This window comes from Podarcis gaigeae (genome assembly GCF_964106915.1).
Source record: "Podarcis gaigeae genome assembly, chromosome: 4".
NCBI lineage: Eukaryota > Metazoa > Chordata > Lepidosauria > Squamata > Lacertidae > Podarcis > Podarcis gaigeae.
Window position 1 is genome coordinate 47,088,598 of NC_139677.1, and position 21,544 is coordinate 47,110,141.

Here is a 21,544-nt window from a genome sequence, read left to right on the forward strand (position 1 = left end):
TCCCGATCTGTGAACTTTACCTTGGTCGAAGAACGGAATCCAAATGGTGGAAGGGCACCAGCGGTAGGAGGCCTCATTAGGGAAAGCACGCTTCAGTTTAAGAACGGTTTCTGTTCACGAATGCACTTCTGGAACGGATTAAGTTCGTAAACCGAGGTACCACTGTATTGGCAATGGAATAATAGCCACCACCACACTGAGAGCATCAACCCAGCTTAAAGGGTGCAAAGCTATTCTCTTCTGTTATTGAACAGGAAGGAATGACAGGGAGGGGCTGCCATTGCTGCTCACCCACATACACACACTCCAGCTGCCTCAATCTGCCTAATGGTAGTGCCTGCCCTGATGACCTGTCTTTTGAATGCAGCAGTTTATTTTACTAGAAATATACATGAGAAAACGTAGTCTTAATATAGCATACTCAAAAATAACAGCAGTAAGTACTAATAGCCAAACTCAAGTTAGGTTCAGTAAATAGCACTTAGGCCAAGGGAAGTTAAATGAAATATCTTGTGCTGTTATCCTAAAGCTCCACATAATCCACTTATTAATTCACACACACTTTCACATAAATAGATGTAGGATACAATCACCTTCTAAGCCTCTCTGTTTATTGGCTCTGATTTAATAAAGTTAAACTGTGTACCACCTGAGCCAATTTTGAAATTCACAAAGTTTAGTCTTCAAAGCACAGCTAGAAAGCAACCCTCACCTACTTTGTTGCAGCACACACCAGACAAGTCCTCTGAGGACAATATAAGGCTATAAAAATTAAAATGCATATGCAAAATTAGTTAGATATATCTCTGCAAACTAAAACAAGCAATTTGAAAACTGTTTTCTTTAATTCTCAAACTTTCAGTAGTACCTACTTCTGCTTACAACAAAAAGAACCAACACAGTGCCTTTCAGAATCTTGATTTTTATATTTTGCCTACAAGGAGTTTACCTGTGGTGAATTTTTGTACCTATTCCTCCCAGAGAAAAAGATAAGATTGTCTGCACAATGACTGCCATTCCTTTCCACAATAGATAATTTTTTTCATTTCACACATCAGTTACAATTTATGGTAGCAATTCCAAAATGTCATCTCATTTCAGATTAGCCACCTTAAAGACAGAGGTTGGATGCTTTGGAATGAAGTCTTATGACTAATATGTTTTATACATTAATGTCAAGGAGTGAGCAACAAGGGGATGGGTAGATTTAGGTTAAGAGTGAATTTGTTTTATCTTTAAATCCAGGGGCAGGGGGGAAAACATTAATGCTGATTTCTAGGTTTTGATGCTGCATACTTTGCATCAATTACAAATACTTCTTTTTTGTTTAAAAAATCACTTTTGAAATGTCAGTAGCTTTAATGCTGATTCCATCTAATTTCCCGTTTTTATTTCTCCTCCACCTCAGTGTTTTACTTTTTATTTTATACAAATCAACACACTTTCTTTATAGAATAGCTCCCAGATCATCATATCAATTCCTTTCTACCCACATATTTCAAGTTACATTTAACAGCTAGGAAACTCCTTCAGGCCAACAGCAGCTTGCCTGATGGATGAACAGACAGAGCTTTAGATAAAAGTGCTACAATTGATTATTTTTCATTTAAATATATTTCGTACTTCATCATACATCTTCGCTTAGACAAATAACCTGTCTATTCAAGAAACTAAACGAACAGATTATTTTAATGCATTCCAATGTATTGATTAAATTGTTTAAGCAAATGATTTTGTCATTAGGCTTCTGCATATTTTAAAAGTAAAAAGGTTTATAGTGACTTACACTTACAATACAATACAATACAATACAATACAATACAATACAATACAACACAATACTTAAAATACAAATTCCTTAAATATATATATATATATATATATAAACTGTGTACATACAATTAGTTAAAAACGCTAAACCAGGAGTAGGTAACTGTTTTGGCCCAGCAAGCTACATCTGTATCTGGCTGGCTGGGGCAAAACTTTGACAGGTGAGAGGGACCAACTACTGATCCATCATCTGACATCATAATTTTGTCAGGTGTTTGGGAAGCACTGTGCAAATTGCTTCACTTTGACGAGTGTCAACCAGCTGATCTTCAGGCGTTAGTGCTTTGAGTAGTGCTTCCCAAACAGCAACATGCTGATGGTTTGGCATTTGGGAAGCAGAGGGGGAATGAATGAGCTCACTAAGTTTAATACTAAAGGGAGAAGAGCTGGTGTCCTGTCTGTCCCATGAAGATACACACTAGGAATGGTTAGCAAGTACTTCAGAGTAAGTGCCTTTATATTAGATCCAGGTGTTGCAGTGGATTATCTGAACCTGTGCCTGAGATTTTTCCCCTTTCCCCCCCTTTTTAATGAGATGCTGAAACTTAATTAGGATAATATGGAAATGTTGTGGTGTATGATACAGTCAGCCGTGGAAGAGGTAATGCTCCTGATCTGATGGGACCACACTCACCTCAGGATCACAGCTTGGAATGGTGCTAGCCATGGTTCTGGATGCCCAGAAAAAGCATATTTTTCCAGCTTTGACTGTTAACTGCAGCAGTAGCAGCACCCTCTTTGGGGGAAGGTATTTTGATGTGATGAAAAAGCTCTTTTTAATCCATTTTTGATATCCTAAGTCCAACTTGATCTCTGGTTGCCTCTTCCTAGGAATGCTGCCTTGACAGCATTAAGAACCATGAAACATGAGCAGTCCTTTAAAGACTAGTCTTTCATGATATATCAAATCAGTTAAAATTAATTTTGATGTAAGATTTTTGTATAAATCATTTCTCATCTCTTTATATCCAAAAATAAAACATTTGCAGAAGCTGAAACATCTCTCTTATAGACAACATAATCATGTTAACCTTTCTCTGTTCCAAAGAAAAATGTCTAAAAGATATTTCATCACAGCATGGAAGCTATGGGAATACAGCATTAAATGAGGTCAGTGAAGACTAAGTTTGAGCTGTTATTTTTCATGAACTAGATAATTTAAGCCTTTCCATGTCAGTGCAGTGTGAGTAAGATGTAGAGCTTGACAAATTTCCTATGGATAATGTTTAGAACTACATGTGTGGAATTGTTTCATTTTTAAAAATATGTTACATTAAAATGCCTGCACATGTACCAAGTAAGACCTTCTCCCACTGCAACCTGAAACTGTTAGGTTGAAGCAAAACATGAGCATGCCAAATTTACCCAATGTGTTCTGCTAGTAAGCAGAGGATTTAGTTTGAACTTGCCTTTCTGGGTCAATGAACGCTGGCTGAGATGCAGTCATGACATATCCAACTGCAGAGATGAAGGTGGAAGATGAATAGGGGTAGCTTCTGACAGCTGTTTCCCAGCACAACACAACTGTTAGCTCCACAGGGATCATTCCTTGTTACAGTAAAGGTGGAAAAGTCTAGCCAATTGCAGGTAAGAACAGAGTTCATGTGGAGGGGTTGGGAGCAGTAAATAACTAAGCCAAAATGGGTTCTCTTAAAAAATAAAATATGTTTAAATAGATGCTTTGATTTATGTCAACAGCTGAATTAATTCATTTTTATGAAAATTGATGACAGTTTCGTCCCTATCTATGCTGTCTTCTTAGAATCATAGAACTGTAGCATTGGAAGGGATCCACCAGAGTCATTTAGTCCTACCCCCTGCAATGCAGGAATCTCAAATAAAGCAGACATGACAGATGACCATCCAAGTTCTGCTTAAAACCTCAATGAAGGAGAGTCCACCACCTCCTTAAGGAGTCTGTTCACTGTTGATCAGCTATTATTGTTGAAAGTTCTTCCTGATGTTTAGTCAGAATCTCCTTTTTTGTAACTTAAAGCCATTGGTTCAGGTTCTAGTCGCTAGAGCAGGAGAAAACAATCTTGCTCTATTTTCCTTGTAACAGCCCTTTGGATATTTGAAGAAGGATATCATATCTCCTCTAAGACTCCTCTTTACCAGTCTGAACATGCCCAATACCCTCAACAATTCCTCATAAGGTTTGGTTTCCAGACTCTTGATCATCCTGGTCACCATCCTCTGCATACTCTCCAGCTTGTCAATATCCTTCTTAAATTGCAGCACCCAGAACTGGACACAGTACTACAGGTGTGGTCTGACCAAGGCAGAATAGAGTGGTACTATGATTTTCCTTAATCCAGACACTATACTTCTGTTGATGCAGCCTAGAATAGCACTAGGTTTTTTGCTGCTGCATCACACTATTGACTCACATTAAGCTTGTGGTCTACTAAGAACCCCTAGGGCTTTTTTGCATGTACTGCTGGCAAACAAGGTGTCCCCCATCTTATATTTTTGCAGCTGGTTAGCTCTGCCGAAGTGCGAACCTTACATTTGTAAGGTAACAAGCTACAGTTCTCAGGATTCTCTATTACCCTTGAAGTGGCATAAAAGTGCTTTCAATGTATGGCGTGGATACGCCTCTTGTCTCTTGAGCAAGGCTTAGATGAACAGAAGGCTCTCTTGTAGTCTTTTCTGTCCAGGAGGTTACGTAAGGTTAGTCCAGGACCTGAGGATACAATGCTGTCTTGCAGTTTAATGGCCTATGAGATGGGGCAACTGTTCTCAGATCGAAAGGTTCCCAGTTTGACTCCTCAACATCACCTAATAGATAGATGTCATCTCTCCTCCTCCCTCAGTTCTTGCTCAGTTAAGGGTGGTGTGAGCCCAGGGACTTCCCTGCTACTAGGATTTATGTGTTCATCACTACCCTCTGGCCACAAGCTCTAGCAAGTGTAAGGATGTAAGGATGTCATGTGAATTGCTCGCAAGCCAGAGAAAGAGATATGATTGCTAAAAATCATTATGGGAAGTTCAAACAGTGCCAACTTCTGCTCGGCATTTTTTTAACCCCCCCCTCCCAATTGCAGATCCAGCAGTCAAATTATTAAGGGAATTGGAGGATCTGCAAAAACTCCTTAGGGAACATATATGGCCCCTCAGGCCATGGGTTAGGCACCCCTGCTATGAAGGTACTGTAAACTTGAATCCCAAGAATCAAATTATGGCGGGTGTGCCACAAATCAGAAAACCAAGGGCAAGTTCTGCATGTATATTAAGTGATTTGAACAGAACTAGTGAAAGAACTATGAAGATGGGTTTTAAAAAGCTAAGCACATTTTTTCTCTTCCTTGTTCTCATACCTATTTCAGTTTAGCTGTTATGAGAACAGATAAACTGGCTTAAACACTCTCGCATGCAAACCATCCTTGCATAAAACCAGTGTCCACAAACAAGTCGCTCCTGGTTGTGGTCCTGCATGCTTCAAGGGTGCTGGGAAGGAAAGAATACCTACATCCAAAACTCTGGGTCTGCTTTTCACAGAGAAGAATAAAGTAATTTTCCACACTGGAACCATTCTTGTTTCCAGTCTTTTGCACTGCGTCTTAAAAGTATGTTTCTGAATACATAAAATGGGTGTGAACTTTAAAAGACATAATCTCGATTTCAATAGCTGAAAGCTCTGCAAAAGCAATAATAGCTGAATTATCTTGAAAATGCAATACATATTCATGATTAAAATGCTGATGAGAGAAGTTTTAGAGATAAAGGCATTTAGAGATAAATGTTTAGAGATAAAACATTGCAGAAGAACTGGCTTTAAAAACAGTCAGTTGGCTGCTTCATCTCTGATGCCCAAAAAATTCGTATCTGTACCCATTTACAGCTGTGGCTTTAGCAGGCACTGACACTGATTAAGTAGTAGCCTTGACACTGATTAAAGATTATACTTTATCTTTCTAATCTGGAGTCCCATTAATAAAGTTCACACAGCCAGGACGTATTACTCCATTCAAAATCTTCCTGAAAGATAAACTGTCTCAAATTCCAGTCTCCTGTAAGTTACTGTTATTGTGGCAGCCCCTGTGAAACTTTCCTGAGGCCATGCTAAAGATGATTGATCAGCTCACCCTGATCTCTCCTCCAAAAGTGACTGCTTCTTGAGAACCATGTGTCATAGCTCAGTGCAAAAATTCATTTTGATATCATTACAAAATTGTCTCTAAAACAACGCTGTGTCTTTCCGATTTTCTAGCTTTATCAGATATGGACCATTGATTTTGCTTGCACAAGTTACCTGTTAGCATCTAAATAAAGACTGGGTTGTTGTTTTTATTTTGATTATGTATTTTGTGGTTTTATATTATTATTTTGTTCTGTGAACCGCCCTGAGACCTCTGGGTATAGCATAGGGCGGTACATGAATTCTATAAATATAATAATAATAACAGTTACAATAACAACAACAATCATAATGGTAGAAAATATTCAATACAAGCAAACCTCCTATGTATAAAATAAAATGTTGGGGAACTATATTTTTAAATTATAGACTTTTTTGTCTATTATTGTTAAGACTATTATTTTGCATATGCTATGATAGAGAAATTGGAGTCATCCAGAGAACCACACAATTCCTTGCAGCTATACTTCTGGGGGCTGCATGCCGGTGGTAGGCAGTCAGTGCAAAAGCGGGTAGTGATACCCCACAGTCTTTCTCTTTCATACACACGTTCATGTGGCCGTCTGTCATTAGGAGTGAACCTTCCTGCTGGTCTTACAATGTCATACAGGTGCAAATGTTCATCTGCTTTCCAAGGTGGCTAACTAGATGTCATTGTGTGAGGCTATTTCTAGATTGGGGCAAAATATGTTCAGATCTGCACACTAAAGAATATTCTTAATACTAGCGAAAGGTCACAAATATTCCTCATATCAAGCATAATTGTGTATCTGTATTGCAGGAATTAATCCCAAGTGTTTGGAGTGCAACAGGATAAGTTAAATACTAAGTGCCAACATACTTTCTACTGGTTTAAATCAGACTTCCGGCTTACATGTTTTATTTTCGTGTTTATTCACTAAGCTAGTACTGTAACAAATCCATGCATTAAGACAGAGACTGAGAGAGAAAATCTTATAAAACACAGAGAATTTCAACCATTAACTAGCGTATTATGCTTTTATTCATGCAATTTTGAAGGCATAGTGTCAGCTTTTTATCCAAGTCCTTTTCATTATTTCTCCCTGTTGGTGTTGAAGCACATGCTGTGAATGACCTCCAGAGATTCCTCAAGCTATATGCAGAGAGTAAATTGAATCTGAAAGCTTTATTAGATGGATTCCAAAAGAGTAGCTGTGTTAGTCTGAACTCTTTGTCTTTTTATTAGGTGAGTTTGTCTTTCATTTTGTGTCCGATGTCAACTGTCTTGAAAATAAAACTTCTCTTGAAACAGGGTCTTGACCTTGAAAATTCTTCAAATCAAACCACTAAATTCAGTTTTGTACTATAATGTATTTGTTAAGCACGTGTGTCATGAAACTTGCCTTCCCAATGAATTATCTGAAAATCTCTCCCCCGGGATCTTAATTTCCTTAGACGATCTAAAACATTGTCATGACTGCTACACATAGCATGAATTTCCTACACAAATATTACTAAGGATGATTTCCCAGATCCATTTGATTTGAGCTGGACAGTCATAGGCTATATAGTTTGAAATTCCAGAAAGTGATAAATTCCAATAGTACTGCTGTGCAAAGCTCAGCAATTTTTTTCATTTTTGCCATATAAATGATACTCCATAGTTATGGTACTTTATGTGTGCCTAATGGCCAGTGTTTCACTGAATGGCTAATGTAAACATGAGGTCATTCATTCAGTTTTGTAAGATTTGAAGACATCTGAAAAGAGGAGGTTGTTATGAAGTCTTACTGCAAGACTCTGACTTTAAGTCTGTCCTTGGATGATAACACATGGGCATGTGGAACGTGATACAAAATCAGTTAACAGACCAAACCGAAATAGGCCTCTGGCAGTCAGGCAGAAAAGAAGGTTCAGTCTGGTCTTGATTCTTGTTCAGTTGAAAATACTACCCAGCTGCATCTGTTTCCTGAGAACTAGAAAGGACAACGATTCTTGCCAGACGACTGTAGACCCCTTCTTCAGTTGTAGACTCTCTATTTTAGGCCAGGTCCTTAGGTTTTCTGTCCAAATTGTTGAAACTTCAATGCTTCCAGCAGGTGAACATAAACTTCTAAATATTCCTTGACAAAACCTGCTCCTTATGTCCTAATCTACTTCTTGAATGCATCAAGAGGAACATCTGCCATAAATATTGTTAATTACCGAAAACACTTCCAGAAATGTAATTGGAGAATTCCTCAGAATGCAATCCTAAATATGTTCACTCAGAAGTATGTTCTACTATTTAATGAAGCTTAATCCCAGATATATGTTTACAGACTACATATATAGACTAGGTAGAGAGTTACTCCAATAAAGCACTGGTGGAATGAAGTTCCACCCGTTCCATGGGTGGAATGAAGTTCCACCCTGTTACGTATGGGTGCTCACCTGAGTGAGTGAGTGAATGCATGTATGAAGAAGAGGGACTGTTCATGGTTGCCATCAAAAATATAGCCAGTTTGGACTTGTAACCACCTGGAAAATTGTTTTCTGTGATACAGTTTCCTATGTGGTTCAATAACTTTTAAACATAGCAGGAAAAATATTTTCCTGGAGTTCTGCTTGCACAGTTAAAATTACATGAACCACATAGGGAGCTACTTCTCATAATCAGTTTTCCAAGCAGTTTGTATTCTCAGTGTCAATAAGATCATCAGTGTAATGTAAAATTTATTGTTAAGTTGACACATTAGTTTTCCCAAAAATAAAATAAAAGCCTGCCCTGCCTTCATAATTACAGTGTGATTTCTATAACTGATATTCAAGTGGAATCTTTGGTTAGTGAAGTTTACAGAAATTCATATTTTAAATGTCAAACTGCTAGCTGGTACAATTTCCATTGGACAATGATTCTCCAAAATCTTGGACGGAGGTCTTCCTAAAATCCTTTAATTCAAAGTACTAGTGACTGAAATGGGAACCTTGTGCATGTGCTGAGACTTTTGAAATAGCATTCAGCCAGATAAGATTGTCCTAGTGAGAAAAATGGTTTCTGTTTATTATGCTGGAGGGCATGCTACTGCTATGGGACATTAGGAATAGTTGTACTGCTCTTTCCACGTACAAGAAATCCTTAAACAAATGTGTGAGCAAGGACAATATTAAGCTCAATACCATCAAATTGCCTTTCAATTATAAGCCTCAGACCTAGGAACAGTTATCAAATCTCACTAAAATAAAAGATGCATACTAAGAAATAAACATGGTTTAGATTAGAAAAGTAGTATCTTAAGGAATATATTAACCAATTATTATTCCAAGAGACACAATGTCTGAATCAGAACATCAGTCCACGGAAAACCCTATTGACATTTGCTATGATTCAGAAGTAAACAGCAGGGTTTTCCTGGGAATGCAGCAGGGCAAGTGAAAAACCTCTCAGACCTGTGGTTAGAAAGCATGGGACAAGCAGATGTGTGGGTGAGCCCATATGCAAAAAAACAGAATGGAGGTAAAAGCAATCAAGCCATTACTGAACTGCAACATCAAATTGAATGAAAATTTAATTCCCAACTTATCTTTCAACTCTCATCTAGCACATATAATAGGAAGTAGCCTTCTTTTTAAAAAGCTCTTATCCAGTACAACCTATAAATCAATTTATGAACTAAATTTAATAATTCCATTACAGTGGTACCTCGGGTTACAAACACTTTGGGTTACAGACTCCGCTAACCCAGAAGTAGTACCTCGGGCTAAGAACTTTGTCCCAGGATGAAAACAGAAATCGCGTGTTGGCGGTGCAGTGGCAGCGGGAGGCCCCGTTAGGTAAAGTGGTACCTCAGGTTAAGAACGGACCTCTGGAACGAATTAAGTTCATAACCAGAGGTACCACTGTACTTTGTCTTAGGGTATATCTGCACCACAGATGAAGTAATACTAATTCAATAGCTATTCTTCCTTCCTAGGAAACAAATGTCAAGTATTTTCAACACCCTCCTCAAAGTATGATTCTAAATAGTCTTGGAGGAAAGCCATGACAACTGAACTAGTTTCAAATCACTATGCCTTTGTAGTGTGAATATTCCTTCAATAGGCCAATAGAGCAGCCATAGAAAATAATAAATATCAATGTTCTTTGTATAGCTTTCAGCAACAGCTTTCTCACCAGTGTTAGAAATATACCTTCATTTTAACATTTACATATAAACTTTGAAGATTACTGAAACATCAAAGTACTTACCAACAGCAGATGATACAATTCCTGAGGGCCCAGACACTGGCTTTCCTTTCAACACTTGTATTAAATGGTTTACTGCTTTCCAGTCAGTATTTAAATCTTCTAATTTTCTCTGAAATGGGAAGACAGATATATTAAACATTTCATAAAGACCTGGGATGAAAGAGTATCTTGTGTACAGCACAGCTTTTTATATTATATGTCATTCTGTTAAAACAGCACATATGATAATGAAGCAGAAAATTGGAAAATTTAAATTTAAAGCATATCTTGACTTGGGAGTAATCTGAACTGCTCTGTGCTGGGAAATGGGAGAAGAATCCTGGGCATTATTAAAGCAGGTAGAGGAAGTTCCAATAACATAACATGTAGTTCCCTTGCAGGCCAAACATTACTCCAATTGTGTGGTTAGCAACCACTTCTGGTTTAAAAAATAATAAATTGGCAATACTTCAATTGATGTCAATGGACGTTTCCCCTCAAAAACTAATTGTAGCACAGGAAAGGAGATTTCCATCTTGATCATGGCTCAGGAGGGTATAAATGTTGTAAAGGTAAAGGGATCCCTGACCATTAGGTCCAGTCATGGCCAACTCTGGGGTTGTGGTGCTCAACTCACTTTATTGGCCGTGGGAGCCGGCGTACAACTTCTGGGTCATGTGGCCAGCATGACTAAGCCGCTTCTGGCGAACCAGAGCAGCGCATGGAAACACCCTTTACCTTCCTGCCGGAGCGGTACCTATTTATCTACTTGCACTCTGATGTGCTTTCGAACTGCTAAGTTGGCAGGAGCAGGGACTGAGCAACGGGAGCTCACTCCATCGATTCGAACCACCGACCTTCTGATTGGCAAGTCCTAGGCTCTGTGGTTTAACTCACAGTCCCACCCGCGTCCCATATAAATGTTGTAGTCCCAAATAAAATTGATCACTCTACCCCTAGTAATAATTTTATTAAAAAACAAAAACAAAATCCAGGGATATAGATAGATAGATGATAGATAGATAGATAGATAGATAGATAGATAGATAGATAGACAGATTCCTAAGCTAACCATTCAGTCCCCACTGGAAACAAATGTAGCTTCAAAAGGACTGCAAAACAGGGATCCTGTATATCTTTGAAATTCGGTGCCTTTTGTAAGTAAGCAAGAAAGAGGAGATAATATCCCCACAGACTCTTTTATCAAACATATTATTATATCCCCAAACAGAGTGGCAGTAGCCAACGTTCACATGTAATATACGGTATTTTAAACACAATTTGACATGTGGTGAAAACAGATAGTCTAAATTCTGAAAACAGTGTTGTTCCCCAACTAAAAATATTTTTTTAAAGTAGCTAAAACATTGAGGATGACTGAATGTATGTGTAGCTGAAAACTTCTCATAATGTTGTCAATTTACAGTACTTATTTGAGGAAATGGGAACTGGCAGATTTGACTACCCTTTTTCTGTTTGCCCTTATCAATTACTTTTTGCAACAAGATCTAAATATCCTACCTCCTGTGCTAAGTCTTGTGGGATCCATTTTTCCTCATTTTATTACAGTTCAACTCATTTATTGAGGAACAAAGAATTTTCAAACATATGAAGGTAGAACAGTGAAGAAATCTAGGCTACTATTTTGTCATCTGACAAAACAGTAGCACTAAATATGGCATTTGAATTATAGTGTTCAGGTACTGCATTCTTATGGTACAGATTAATCATCATTATCAAACCTTTTATTGGCATCACATACAAACATCCATAGTAAATCAATACAGAATTACCACCTCCCCAATGTCACAGAACATTTGTCAAATGAAAAGAGGCAAAAAGTCTAACGTTACATCTCTAGGTCTCTAGGGAGAGTATGATGAGACACAAAATTCATCAGCTATTGATAACACTGAATCTTCTACACCCTCAAGCACATTTTAATTGTGAGAAGAGAGAATTAGGATATGCATGTGAATGAGTATGCTTGTTCTGGTATCCATTGAAATACTGTCTTGGAGCTCCCATCCACTGCTGTGTGTGGCCTGGTGCCTTCGTTTACATCTAGCAATCTGTACTAAGCACTTCTGGAGCCATAGGACCTAGTAGGGAGAGATGAAGCAGTGACTTGCATGCCCCACACTCATACACAGGGACCCCAATCAATGGCCACTGAATACCAGTCACTCAATCCAGGCGCTGCCTAAGCCCCTAGCTCTGATGTGCACATTTGAGATGCAGGGGCTAAGATCATCTAACCAGGCTTCTGTGAGAAGTGATGGAACAAAACTAGTGCTAATAAGTAGCAAGATGTGAGATGCAGACTAGGATGATGCGCTCACTCCTTTCCCCAGTGTGTCCATTTGCCCATTGCCATAAGCATTCAGGTAGGTTTCTGTGCAAGATAAGATGGGATAGGGAGCAGTGGTAGTTGTTTCTGATCTTTGAAATGCTAACCTGCCTTCTTGACTCAACGGGTACCCGACCCTGCCAATTACAGATGCTAGGCCTTGCAACAAGTGCTGCAAGAAGTGTTTCATCTTTTTCATTTTTCAGGGTCAAACTGTGCAACACTGCCTAATAAGTATGCCAAATTTATTCCAAGGAAAATACCATGTTACTGGCTACCAATAGAATTATTTAATATTATCTGTATTTATTGAAATAAGCTTCAACATATATAAGAAACATGGCTTTTGAGCATACTGTACTCTTTAGTCTAAATGTTTCTTTTCATCTATGTAGCAAATTAAATCTGCTCATGTTTTGTGTAGAAAGGACTATTAGTCATCCTTGTAATAAATACACAGATGAGGGATATGTTCCCCCACCATAGGAAACTGCTAACTTTATTTATTTTAAAAAATATTTTCATTATATATTTGAAAGCAGTATTCTTGTGTAACTGCACATGGTAAAGAGCCGAACTGTACGTGAAATTACCATAGATAGCTATGAGCTGTATGGCTCACCACTGAAAGCTGATGCTATGCCTCCAGAATAAAAGTACATATACCTGTAGGATTTCAAACATGGTACTACTAGCAGGTGAGATGGGGAGTCACCAGTGAAATGGGGCAGAGTTAAACATTCCCATCTTCCCACACTGCTACTACTGGGGTGCCAACTTGAATAAAATAGGGGAGGCAGCTAAGCCCAACTCTTCCTGGCATCTCAACTTCACTATGAAGTGATATAGTCTTGGGAGGACTATATTTTAATTTGGGCAAAATATATGGATGTGAGGGTTTAAATTAATGGATTGGATTCCAAACTTGCTCGTTCTATTCACAAAAGGAACTGGGATACAATGGAGGCTTTCTGATGGAGGAACAGGGTAGTTTTCACCAACGCCCCTGCGGCCACCAGCAGCACTCTCCACACTGTTCTTGAGGTCTTCCAACCTTCGAGAGCAGCTTTTGGGGAGATACGGGCAGATGCCCGGGGAAGGAAGATTGATAAATATTGCTTCCCTGAACCCCTTTTTCCTATGCAAACAAACTATGTTGAGCATGTCTGGATTCAATCATTGTATTGTATCTGTAGGAAGTAAATAATATTTTAAAAATCAAACAGCTCACACTTTTGAATTAAAAAAGCAAACATGAAGAAAAAATAGTTTGATACACCTTAACTGTATAAGCAAGGGCAAACTTCTTATCACAGTCTATCAATCTATAAAAGTCTGAAGCTGATTTAAACTATGGTCCTACATTTTATCCTGCTTCAGTGCTGAATATGGTAGCTGCAACAGAAATCTGATTTAACCAAAAAATTATTATAATGACCCATCAAACACTAGATCCTCAACCATACCCAGAGCTACTTTTAGCAGAAGGGGACCCGTGGTACTCAATTTGATGGAAGAAGTGGAAAGGACCTGGGATCTGGCACAAGGCAGTCCATGAATGGCAAATAAAGAAAGGAAGATGGCATAGGTGGCCCAGCTTCCTCCCTCTCTCCTCCTACCCACCTCACACACTATTCACACATGATGGGCAAAGTTTTCCCCAGTGCTTTTTTTCTAAAAAAAATGTTTAGGGGTGCTCTCATTTTCCTAGTCATATTGAAATACTGCCCCTCAATGAGGCCAAACTTAGATTCACAAAATGTTTAGGGGTATGTGTACCCCTGTGTTCCCCCAGAAAAAAAGAACTGGTTTTCCTTGGCAGAATTGTAGTTTGTGTTTTGAATGGGACTACTTTTTTGATCAGGTGGAAGAAACTGAAAATTGAATAAGATTTAAAGAAGCTTTGCATCAGCTGCCTACATGTTATCATTCCCAATTCAAGGTGTTGACTTTAACGTATAAGGCCCTGGGTGACTTGGGACCCTACGCCAACCTGCCCATGGATTAAGATACGCAGTTAGGCCCTTCTCATGATGTAGCCCATGTGAGGCACATTATGTTGTGACTTGGGATACAGCTTTTTCAGCAGTGGCTCCATAGCTATGCAACTCCCTCCCTCCTGAGATTTGATTGGTGCTGTTGTTGGCTATCTCCCAAGAGCAATTATTTATTTTTATTCTCACAATGGGGACTGATCCATTATGAGTTGAGCTGGAAACTTTCTTGAATTATTGGGGTTTTTATATTTTACTTTTTAAAATCTGCTCTGGGATCATGAAAGTGATAGAGGGTGGGATATAAGAATAAGCAATAAAAATGAAGTCTAAAAAGCTTTAGCTGAAAGCATAACATGTATGTCTCTGGTACCTTAGAAAGACTCCAAGTTTCAAATACATTGCATCAAGGACAATTTTACAACAGGGGAGGCATAACCCATTATGCAGTAATAGATATTACGAAGGTTGCTTCATTACCGTTACGGGTTGAGTGGCTGGTTTTTCTTTGTATAAATGACGCCCTTTAGACAAAATCCCTTCCACATCCGGCTGTTTAGCTATCACGGCTGCTTCAATTTCCTGAAAAATAAAAATACACAGTGTAGATTACCTCTACTATAAGCAATAAAATCAAAGTCTGAAGGCTCCCTGGGAAGCTGTATACACCCCGTAGATTAGTTTCTTCTTTGGAGTAGTAATGGGAATAGTTCAGCAAAACAGCAATGAAGGAAACGGGGAGATTATTGCAAAATAAAATACAGGTCCTATGGCATAAAAGTAGTAAAATAAATAGTAATATAGGCAGTCACCCATGAAGGTTTCAGTAAACCAATGTCACAGAATTTAGTCAAAATGCAAACAAGAAATAGCAAATCATTTAAAAGAAACTATTCCACACCAGCAGCTGACCTTGCAAAAATTGGGAGAGGTTAATGGGACCACAGAAGACTCTTTACACAGCTTTCCTGAACCATTCTCTTAATAAAAAACCGCTTGGGGTGTTGTTGTTTTGAAATGCATGGATTCAGTCTTATTAAAAATAACTTAGTTTTATGTTAATTTGATTTAAATTGGTTACTTGTCAGTGTTAGGAAAAGAACATATTCTTCATAGTTAATGTCAGGAAAGAGCAGAAATTCATTACTACTGAGAGACATCTACTTAAGGCATGAGCAATCTAGAGCCTTTTGGAGAGCTGGCCCTGTTTGTGGAATACCCAGGTCCACAAACCACTGGTATTGCTCTAAAAATTCAGACCCAAAACTGGCTAGTAAAGACCTGCAAAAACACTTCATGTTAGGGCTTGGGATGCTACTGTAAAGACAAAAAACACAGGGATCTTATTTACCATAATTATCAGAATTGCCAGTTGCTTAGGAGTAAGCCATTAAACTCACTGGAATAAACTGCTGAGTAGGGATGGATTGGTCTGTAGCTGGCATGTTTCATATGAGTTTAAAAGGGGGGGGGGTGTTCTCTTTGTAAGCTCATCAGCACCGTGCCATGCTCTAACCCACTGAGCTATCCAAGCTGATATAACTGGTAGGCATTTTAACAAAACAGAATTTTAAAAAAACACAAGTAGCAGGTCTCAGAATTCTCTCCCAAAGGCAGCCAGTCTTGCTTTTTCTCTATTGGTTGATTGTAAATTGGTTAAGAAAAACCCCCCTTCCTTTTTAGGAAACTTTAGGCATCACTATTTTATGGAACTGATTTCACCTGTCTGATTTTTTAATAATCTTCATTCCTTATATATTCTGTTATTTCCTGCTGCAGTTTTAGTATTAATGTATCATTTTATCTTGCAGGCAGCTTGAACTTTTTGGAGGAAAGATGGGATATAAATATTTTAAATAAACAATACCCTTTCACCTGAGACATGTACGTAAATGGCATTAATGTTAGAAGGGATCCCTTTTAATTTAAATTACTAGGAAAGGGCCATGACTAACATAACATTTGACAGATGGGGCTTTTTCATTATTCTTTTTCTAAAGAGAAACCTCACTATGATGCAGTGCTATATGGCTTACTGAAACAGTTTTTTCTTTTCCTTTTCTTTCTGTAGTTTGATCTACATCTGGCAGCTTTTTCAAATGCTTCCTTTCTGTTATGCCACTAGCTATACACAGTGACTATCTTTCTTTTTTATCCCATCTCAGTCATCTGTCCCAGTAGACAAAACTGTACTGCAAAAGTTTGACACTAGACAAAACTGTACAGCAAGGTGTTCACTGTCTTGGAATTCAACCAAATCATGTCAATGATGGAGAAATGAAAAATGCATTCTGCTTTTTAAGTGTCCAGTTCAATGTCATTCTAAATCTTTGCAAAGTATCATTTCATTCTTCAGCTTTCTGTTGTCAAGTTGTTCTTGATGTTTGTCTGACAGTTTTTCTTGTTGTTTTTTTTTAAACCTTTCATGTCCTAAAGTCTTCTGTCTACTAGTATTTATCCTTTGGCATATTTTATCAAGTATTTTATAATTCCCATTTTCAAATAATTAATTACCTTTTCAGTCCAACTAATAGGTTTTTATTCCTGATTAGTGTATTTAGAATAAGTTAGATTTTCCTTCTCTTGCTATTCCTTTATTATCCTGTTTTCCTTGACATACTTCAAAATACTCCAAGAGACCAACTAAAATTTAGATATTTTAAAAACTGATATATATCCACCCTTCCATACCCCATGCAAACAAGGAACAATAAGTCACTGCAACGTAAATGAAGGCTGTGTATTAATGGGTCAACTTTGAGTAAAGCTTAGTTGAATATCACCCTTAGAAACTCCGCTGCACCATCCTTGTAAACCTTTGTTTTAGAAAGGTTTCTCAAAAGTAAAGTCCATTTTCAAGCTGAACCTATTTTTCCTCTGAAGCTTAAGTTTGAGTTAAGCCCAACATTGAAGTATACTGCACTGTCAAAACATTTAGAGGTTATTAACCACTTAGACGTTTTTCTTAATCAATCAAGTGGTATATAAATTTTGTTAAATAAATAAGTATCAAAACATGATGGGTTCCAGGTTAAGTTAGTTCCCATTTCAATCTCAACTAGTCTAGCCATGCTTACTCAAAAGTAAGTCCTATTGAATTCAAAGTACTCCAGGTAAACTGGGTTGGGACTGAGTATACATGGCTAGTATTGCACTGCACTGTCAGTCATGATTTAGGTCCCACTAATTTCAATGCATACCAAGTGCAGTAAATTTACATACATACATTCTATACATATTTATTTGGAAGTTAATTCCAGAGTGCTCAGCAGGATCCAATCCTAGTTAAGTGTGTATGGGGTTGCAACCTTAATCTGCACACAGTCCTTAAATTTACTTTTTAAATGTATTGTTAGCACTTCTATCCCATCTTTCTGTTAAAAAAATATACAAAAGCATACATTTTGTTCAGCAGTCAACAGAAGCATTTTTAATTTCTGAAACAAAAAATCCATCATCAATAGCTTGCTAGCAATGTTCTCAATGGGTTTATTCTTTGTAAAACATATGAGTGCATGAGTGAGCTTCACAAGAATGCATAGCTCAGAATCAGTTTTAGGGGCCTAATACTGACATCTTGTTATAGTATTCCATGAATAAATCCTTATTGTTTTCTTTAATAATCCTTTTGTTTTCATTTATTTCAAAGACGAGGAAGAAAGACAAGTTGCTTTCACTTCTGGATGATATTCAAAGGCTCATAGATAGACTTGTTGAGAATGTTATGATGATCCTACAGTTTCTTTTCTGAAATACTTCAAGCTTTTTAAGTATTTGTAAATGCCACAGCAAATTGTTTATTTTTAAATTAAAGTATTTCACAAACTCAAATGTTTTTCTCCTGCACTATTTTTCCTATGCAAATAAAATCCTAGACATTTTAGAACATTTCTGTTCTACTTCCATCTTACTTGCAATGTAATCCCAAGTTTGAGAGGAAACATTGTAACATTAATATAGACAGCTTATATATGCATTCATTTCATATAATCAATAGTTGATATAAATAGGTGATTTATTCGTAGCTCTAGCAGTCAGCAAAATGGCCAGTTATCTACCTTACTATTTTGATTTACTTGCTCAGTTTTTGCAATCTTAGATCTATGAATCACCATTCAACTCTAGAACCAGTTTTTGGTACACATTTTTGGGGTGAGTTACACACAGCTGGGGCTCATGTCTGCTCCATGCTGCAATTAGCGAAACCAGATATAAACACAGTGTGGCGGGAGTGGCCTGGTGGCCTGGCCAGTTATCTGATCCTTTCCCATCTTCTTCCCTGCCCATATAAAGAGCAAAGATAGCTAAAAGAAGGAGGTCAGGGGGGAGAGGCTACAGAAAGGAGAATGAAGACTAATGGGAACACATGGACAGGTTTGTTTTATGTTGAGTGACTTTTTGGGCAGGAGCTCCATTCTACCTCAAATCAGCAACTTTTGCACCAAGAATTGAAAGCCATGACAGTTCAGCACAGCGTGACTTCTGCTTACCTAAACCTAAGATAATTACACAGCCTTCTTTCCATGACTAAGTAGATAGTACCCTCCTACTCATATACTGAAAAAACATTAATTGCTCTTTTGTGCTAATTGTCTAGAATATAGTCAGTCTTCCCTGCAGAAAGTAAGTTTTTGAAAGATTCCTCATGAATCCTTCTTTGCTATAAACTATTTTTGAAATGAATGCCTTCAGAAAAGTGATTCTAACCTGACATACATCTTCAAAATGCCAATTCATATATACCATGAAGATCTATTTTTGACATTTCTCTCCCTTTACTGTGTATGTTATTGGCTTTAAAAAGTTATTTCTTACCCCCAAAAGTGCTAGGAAATATTGGTACTTTGGTAAAGGTAAAGGGACTCCTGACCATTAGGGTCCAGTCGTGGCCGACTCTGGGGTTGCGGCGCTCATCTCGCTTTATTGGCCAAGGGAGCCGGCGTACAGCTTCCAGGTCATGTGGCCAGCATGACTATGCCACTTCTGGCGAACCAGAGCAGCGCATGGAAACGCCGTTTACCTTCCCGCCAGAGCGGTACCTATTTATCTACTTGCACTTTGTCGTGCTTTCGAACTGCTAGGTTGGCAGGAGCAGGGACCGAGCAACGGGAGCTCACCCCATTGCGGGGATTCGAACCACCGACCTTCTGATCGGCAAGTCCTAGGCTCTGTGGTTTAACCCACAGCGCCACCCGCGTCCCATGGTACTTTGGTACTCGTCCTTATTTAAGTGCAGGAGATGCTATTAAGTCAAAGCCCCACTGGTCCTGAATATTTTGCTGTATGGATATTCTTCTGAGTCATGTAACGACTCAGCTACATTAATAAGGATAAAGTGTTTTATACAGTTGTACCATGGATCTCAAATGCCTTGTGAGTGTTCTAGTTTTCGAATGATTTTCGGAAGCCGAACATCTGGCATGGCTTCGGATTGGGTGCAGGACGCTCCTGCAGCCATTCAGAAGCCACACCTTGACTCCCGGAACACATTCTGTTCAAGAACCAAGGTACAACTGTATGTGTTATAGCACTGTGACACCAGATGGCACTGCAGAGCCCCGCCTTTCACCAACAGGATTTCCCTTTATGAAGGGGTAGGAGCCACAGCACTCAAGATCTGATTCCTACACTGTGTGGAACAGACCTCTTGATAAGATGGTATCTGCAGGAGGACCTCATCTGCAAAGCAGAGTGATCAAATGTATATATACAATCTTTTAGGCATCCAGATCCCAAGCTGAATTGGGCTTTATACACCAGAACCAGAACCTTGAATGTCAGCTTGTGCAATTTTTTCGGTAGTGGCATAACATGGTAGGGATATCTTGTCCCAGTGAGCAGCTAAGACTCCACATTTTGCACGAGCTGCAGCTTCCAGGCCAATCTGAAGAGCAGTCGTACCAGTGCACTGATAACAACGGTCTCGCTATCCTGGTCTAGAAATGGCTGTAGCTGTTTTACTAGCCCAAGGTGGTAGAAAGTAGTGTCTCTCCAGGGTTTTCAAGGAGAGGTCACATCAACTGCCACCTGATTCTTTTAGCTACAGTAGGTGCCAGGGACTGAAATTGGGATATTCTGCTTTCCAAGCATGTGTTCAACTACTGAGCTATTCCTTTCATAAGAATGTGCTGAACTGAAAATAATTATTGACACTACTCAGATATGAATAAAAAGGAAAAGAACCAGTGTTGGATTCTATTGATTAGAACCGTGACATTCATTACAAGAATACATTACACAAAAAGGACAATGCCTGTTTAACTTTACTATTCATCTGCCATTGGTATATTTTTAAAAGGGAAATTAGCTCTTCTTTTGGTCAGTCTAATTCAGGAAGGTGATCTAATTAATTTTTCTTCATGATTTGTTTTCATTCATATCCCTTTTGTTGGCATTCTTATCTTTTACTGTAAAAGCAATCTGCTGTCAATTAAATGTATTGTGATAAATAGCATGCACACAATGATTAGCATATTAACATGATAGATGCTTCCCCTGATACTCATCTCTATAACTTATCAAAGTCTTTATTTTATCCTTACAAATTGTTATGGGGCAAAAATCATTAGAAATATGGAACGGTTTGCTGTTGATGGGATATATATTTAGTAAAATAGCTATTCTGTGTATATAAAGCATAAGATTAGCCTATTTTAAATCTAGTTCTCTCAGCTACTGAATTCTACCATAAATAAAATTCACTGATTAAGCTAAGCTTAGCTGTATGGTAAGTAGCTAAGATATTCCTAAAATACCTGAGCTGCCTTACAACATATAATTACTTATAAAATTAATCACATCAGCTACTTCAGAACATTACTGGCAGAGATTCATGTTGGCCACTTCATTGAGCTCTCAGAATTCTCCACACATTTTCTTTATAAATATTTTCCATTATTAGCCCTATTCTGTGACAACTGCTGGATTCCTGAAATCTCTTGCTAGATTTGTCAGGAACTTTTTACCCACATACTATGTATGTGTGCTCCACGTTTTCCTGGATGAAAATGATTTCTCTACTCATTTCAATCTGGCTTCCAATCTGGTCATGAGAATGAAAT

The 21,544-nt window shown here is 38.2% G+C and overlaps 1 protein-coding gene across 21 annotated transcripts in view; it reads right to left on the minus strand.

Moving 5' to 3' along the window:
* DMD (dystrophin) overlaps positions 1-21,544 on the minus strand; it is a 991,104-nt gene that overhangs the window by 290,487 nt on the left and 679,073 nt on the right. For all 21 annotated transcript variants that reach the window (XM_083734089.1, XM_083734109.1, XM_083734093.1 and 18 more), the window contains 2 exons: positions 14,964-15,065; positions 10,161-10,269 (listed from right to left, as the gene is read on the minus strand). In XM_083734089.1, coding sequence (XP_083590215.1) covers positions 10,161-10,269; positions 14,964-15,065 — 211 coding nt within the window. The remainder of the gene's footprint in view (positions 1-10,160; positions 10,270-14,963; positions 15,066-21,544) is intronic.